The 6,050-nt window shown below is 33.5% G+C and overlaps 1 protein-coding gene across 1 annotated transcript; it reads right to left on the bottom strand.

The window, feature by feature from the left end:
- Positions 1 to 1,660: 1,660 nt before the first annotated feature.
- On the bottom strand, positions 1,661 to 4,378 carry LOC141724548 (small ribosomal subunit protein uS3y-like). Its single transcript, XM_074526723.1, has 6 exons — positions 4,219 to 4,378; positions 3,990 to 4,137; positions 3,733 to 3,904; positions 2,347 to 2,401; positions 2,125 to 2,256; positions 1,661 to 1,979 (listed from the first exon to the last, which is right to left on the bottom strand). The coding sequence occupies exons 1-6, from the start codon at positions 4,246 to 4,248 to the stop codon at positions 1,776 to 1,778; spliced, it is 741 nt and encodes a 246-aa protein (XP_074382824.1). The 5' UTR covers positions 4,249 to 4,378; the 3' UTR covers positions 1,661 to 1,775.
- Positions 4,379 to 6,050: the final 1,672 nt, after the last annotated feature.

Raw genomic sequence — 6,050 nt, 5'->3', positions numbered from 1 at the left:
CCCTGAACATGTAAAAATTGTTAAAATAAAGAATGTAAAAGTTTAAATATAATAAGTTGTTGACGGGGTTCGAACCCTGAATCCATGAGAGCAGTTTAAATATTAATATAATAATATTTTATTATTGCATCCAACGGTTCTCATCTTTCTGACTTTAGATCTGACGGTTGTTATTTGTCGTACCAAACAACTGTACCAAGCAACTGACTACCAAATAGAGGGTGTTCTACTTATAATAGTATAGTATAGATATTCGAATAATGTATATTATTAATTTTGTATATGTTCGAATTTTGCAAGGACCTCTTGTACGTCTTCGAGACATTCCTCGCACGTTTGGAATTATTTTTCGAGACCGGCAATACTGGAAGATCTGAACAAATTCAAATGCTTCTGTTTGCTCTGTATTCAAAGTGGCAGAAATCAATCCCCTTTTTTTCACTCTAAAGGGGCCGGTACCGATACACTTGATCGGCACTTGAATTACATCACGGAATCTCGAAACAAAGTCAGGAAAGTGGAGCGGCACGAGGAGAATTCCTCAAAATGCATCTACACCTATAAGTTCATTTAGCATGACTAGGGATTTTTTTCCATATAATTATGAGTTGGATGAGGATTTTTCAATACTATTATGGTGGAAGAATCATGAGAACCAATTTTCGGTATTAGCTAAAATTGCAGGGAATATTTTAGTAGTTCCCGTGTTTACAATTGCTTCTGAGTCCGCTTTTAGTGTCGGTAGAAGAGTTTTAGACGAGAAGAGATCAAGTCTTGCACCGGATGTGGTTAAGATATGTGTTTGCAAAAAGGATTGGGATCAAGCGGTAAAGAGACAACAAGGGAGGAAAAAGGATGACTCGGACGGCGAAGAGGATACTTGGATGACAATGGACAATTTATCGGAATTGGGCACGTCAGCGAACGATCCACAAGAAGAAGAATTTGAATAGTTGATAACATATTTTTCCCTTATATTTTTTAAATTTGTTCTGTTTAGTATTTTATTTAAAATGTAAACACGGTTTGTTCATCCTCTCAAATCAATTGTAACATTTTTTTAATTAATAAAATTTATAGAGGTACCGTCCGCTTTTCATTATTAACATGTTAGTTTTATAAATTCGAAAAAAAAAACACAATTTTGAAAAATGACAAAGTAACTCATAACTAATTTGAAAAACTAACTTTGTTTTAAAAAAACAAAATTGTTTTGATTATTTTATCAAATAAAAATACAAATACGAGTAATAAAACAAATTATTCTGTTTTACTTGTTTGTACAAAATCTCTTTCACTTGTTTGCAAACAAAGTCTGTTTGTACAAAATAAAAAACAAAAGAAAAGAAAAAACAAAAAAAAAAATAGAATGAGGGTGGGAGGTGGCCACGTGGGAGGTGTCAAATCGGCACGGCCCGATTCATGTAGCTATACTGGCGTTTCACCGATTCATGTAGCTATACTGCTCCTCCGTATCTTCCTGTGCATACTGTAATAAAGCACTTCTCCACATAGTAACAGTTGATTTCTCCCTGCATACTGTAAGAAGGGATTTCTCCACATTAAAAGTTTATTTCTCTGTATTTTTCATAGAATTGATTTATTACGTCTTGATAATTGAAATATAACACGTCCTGGGAAATAAAAGTTGTGCATAAAGTAACAGCAAGTATCAAACATTCCCATAGACTAATAAAAACTAACAGCTCAAAGAACACTAGAATCTGGTTCAAGTAAATAACAGTATATCAAGTTCACAAACATAGATCAAAAATTTAAACTGGGATCTGCCCAGGAATTGGGGAAGGTCCAAGATCAATATCAGCTGCAGCCAGTACAGCAGTAGTAATAGGTTGACGATATTCTTCCTCCTCTTTTGGTGGATGTATAGTCACAAGATCAGGAAGAGGAGTCATTGGACCCTGCTTTCCTTTAGGATCCCATGCAAGCATTATCTTGACCTTGATACCGAGGACACCCTGTATTTGCAATCACAAAAGGAAAGGAGATTAGTTAATTATTACAAATACTGAACCAAACATTCTTAAACTTGGGCACCTGATATTGGTATGCCACGTCAGTAGACTTTTGCAAATTAACAAATATAAGCTTGAGGAGACAAACCTGTCTTAAAAGTACGTGCCTGACAGCTGAATCAATGTACTCTTTCACTGGCTGACCCGAAGAGATCATGTACCCATCCTTAAACTTCATGGACTTGGCACGCTGAGCCCTAAGCTTTCCACTAACAATGACCTGGAAAAGGAATAAATCAAATAAATGCACATTCAACAAAACATGTTACAGTGTATAATTAAGAACATGGCGCCGATTACAGAAACACACCTCACAACCCTTTGCTCCACTCTCCATGATGAATCTCAAAACACCGTAGCAGGCCCTGAAATAAGAAATAAGTTGATTATTATTTAGTTACATACCATGTGAAGTGCAACTTGACAACAAAAATTTAGAAGTGGCAAATCAATTGGTCGCACAAAAGTCCTGGCACAAAACAGGCTCTTGAAAAACACATCATCTCAATTTAGGAACATTTGTATTTGAAACCATCTTTAAATTTATTTCAGTGGGAGATAAATTTCAAGACGGTCATGTCTGGCAAGAGATAATACAAAGAAGTCCATACTCTACAACTTACTTTAACATCAGAAGAATCTTAAAATGTAACAAACCCAAGCATAATTTAGCAAGCAAAAGAGCAGCCATTACAAATGTCGTGGGGAAGTATTGCCTATAGTTATCTTCCGACACAAATTTTGGCAAAGAAACAACCAAATGGTCCAAATCTGCTTTATGGATGACATAGTAGAAGGGCCAAAGATGAAGCACTCAGGTAACAGCTTAACAATCAAACACAAAATAGCAATGGTTTATAAAATGTAAATCCCCCAGCCATAACCATCTCTACAGTCACTACACAAGGAAGCAATGTATATTAAGAGTTCATGGAATGAAGAAATAAGGTTATTGTTGTCACCTTCCGACACAAAGTTGGTACCAAACTATTCCAATTTGCTTTGTAGGTGACAAGCCAAGCATATAATACTGATAAAAATAAGTTAAAAAATTCTTTAATTACCTTTTGACACACATCAAACATCATATCATGGTTTGAGCATGTAGTTTTTGTTAATAACATATTTATAAACAGAGCCCCTAAAAATATTTAAAACAACTATTCGACTTAATGAATGTAAACTTTTTAATAGACAAATTCAAATATTAGGTAAATATCAGATAAATCAAATTCATTTATGGTTGTAATAGAAGCCCGGCATACTAGTGGAACATAGTAAAACAAAGATATAAAGTAAGATGCATTTAAATGTGTATATCCAACTTCAATAACCCTCTCTACAAATTATAATATGCAATTACTGTATGTCAAGACAATCATGACAAGGAGGAACAAGATCAATGTCAACACAAAATTGGTAATTTGTTGTTACAATTTGCTTTGTAGGTGACAATATCATGCACATAACATATAAATGTTCTAAATCCCCTCAATTCACATTTCGAAATTACCAATTGATAAACAAAAAATAGCATTATATATATATATATGTAACCAAAATCACCTAGCTACACAAACTACCAAGCACATATTATCCACATCAAATGCTAAAACTAAACACTATTCAAAGGCAATCACATCACAGTTTTACAAAAAATGACATTTCTAATTGCAACAGAATAGCGAGAAGATACCTTCGGACAGCCAATCCTCCAAGAAGCTTGTATCGGAGAGACTCAGCCTGAGCAATGGCGCAAAGACCCCTGTTATTGACCTTCTCCGCGTAAAGCTCCACGCTATTCTCCGGAAACTTAAATCTCTTCTGAACAACAGAAGTGAGCTCCCTAATCCTCCTTCCTTTCTCACCTAAAAGTCAAAAACAACAAATCAATCAACTGCAGAATCAAACACATAAAAATCAATTGAAAATAAATATACACAACAAACATACCGAGAACGTTTTGAGTGCGAGTAGCACGAATGATAATCTCAGTGCGCATAGGAGTAACCCTAACCTCCACGCCAGAGTATCCATCCTCAGCTAGCTCTCTTGTCAATACTTCATTCAATTCCGCGAAAAACACACCGTCAGCGACGAACTGCAATTACATACAATCCTCATTATATATCAATTTTATTTATTACACTGTGTGTGAATGAAATAATATAGATTTATGTACCTTTCTCTTCTTGCTCAATTGAGTCGCCATTTTCGAGACCGAGTTGGTGAGTTAGATCGGAACCGAGGTGCTTCTTGGCGGTTTGGTTGCGGCAAATAACTCTGATTTGTGCCTAGGGTTTTGTAGAGGAGTGTTGTACTGTATATATGTTGGGTGGGCCTTCCAGATCAATCTTTTAGGGTTTGATTTAGACGGTTCAGATTCAATTGGATGTTTAATGGGATTTTGGGCTTCATCAACAAAAGCCCTAATATGCCATGTTATTGTTATTTGCCAAGTCCAGCAGATAATATATATATTATCTACTTCTATATTTACTTATCCCATGCCTTTTTATTTTCTAAAATTTTTAAAATAAAAAAAATGTACATATTTATCATTTTTTACATTGTTGCAATATTATTTTTATCTTTATAATTTGTTATAATATTGTTACAACAAATATGCATATATTGAAAAATATAAGAATGATGAATTGAATTATAACTATATATATAGTATATTATCTAATCAAATTATATCTATTGTTGTATCATTATATCATATTTTGGTTTTTGAATATTAGTTGAACAATGCAATCTTTTTATATTTTTTATTGGTTAAATCTTTAATCATATTTTATTTAGGATTGTATTACAACATTTTATGGCAACTGATGTTTGAATAGTATTAGAACAATATAATCGTTTTATATTTATGATTGTTTAAAGAATATACTTATTCTAATAAAAATAAAACATTAACCGTCTATTTTTTATTATATCAGATCAACAGTTGAGATTGTTTTGTTGGCACATGACCAAAGTTGTATCAGCCCGCGCTTCCAGACTATTAATTCTAAACCAAAACTAATACAAAATACAATTTACTAATCGAAATCTTTATTACAAAGGTGACATTACGAACGCACAGCTAAAAGCGGAAATCCAAAAGTCAATCTACTCCAATTCTAAGGTCTCGAAACTTGAATGTTATCCAACTCGAACTCTTAAACAAAACCTGAAATATTAAAAGAATGAGTCGCGAAGCCCAGCAAGCAACTACCGTTTGACGACTCAAAATAATATTTTTTATTTTTTTTCAAAAACACAATTTGGACACATAACACGCAACATCTATCATATATGATTGCACAAATATTCGATAACAAAGATCACACAATATATTTTCTATGACAAGGATCAAAACGAATTACACAACATTATCTATAATCCACATCATCACAATGCTTAATCAATCAATAAATCTTAATAACAAATTCTTATCTTTAGTCCCACAGTCCTAAATCACACCTTATGCCACACTTTGCCAATGACCGACATCTTATACTTTATGTCACACTTCCCAAGTGATCGGGTTCTAATTCTTATTCGATGAGGGGCTAGTTTACGTCCCTCGTCAAGTGAAACCGAAACTTGACAAAGTATCGATGTGTTCCGGAATATGCGCAAACTAGTTTAAGCTCTATGTATCACACTATCCAGTGATCGGAATCTAATTCTTATACATGACTAAGACCGGGGATTTCCGAAAATTTGTTATCTTATGAATCATGTATATGTATCACACTTATAATAATTAAACAAATATCGGAGAAAATCTAATCACACATAATAAGGCACGTTACACATTACATACCGAGCAATAAAGATTTACTTACGTAATCAAACAGATAATTCATGTTTCAAAATATACGGAGGAACGAATAGTCACTTACATAACACGTAAGCAAACAAATAATACAAAGTAACTAAAAGTTACTTATAGAATACGTAGGCAAACAAATAATACAGAGCAATGGAAAGTTACTTGCCTCAATCATGAAAACATAT

This window comes from Apium graveolens, chromosome 5 (assembly GCF_009905375.1).
Source record: "Apium graveolens cultivar Ventura chromosome 5, ASM990537v1, whole genome shotgun sequence".
Lineage (NCBI taxonomy): Eukaryota > Viridiplantae > Streptophyta > Magnoliopsida > Apiales > Apiaceae > Apium > Apium graveolens.
Note: the sequence above shows the minus strand (reverse complement) of the source record. Positions and strands in the feature narration are given on the sequence as shown.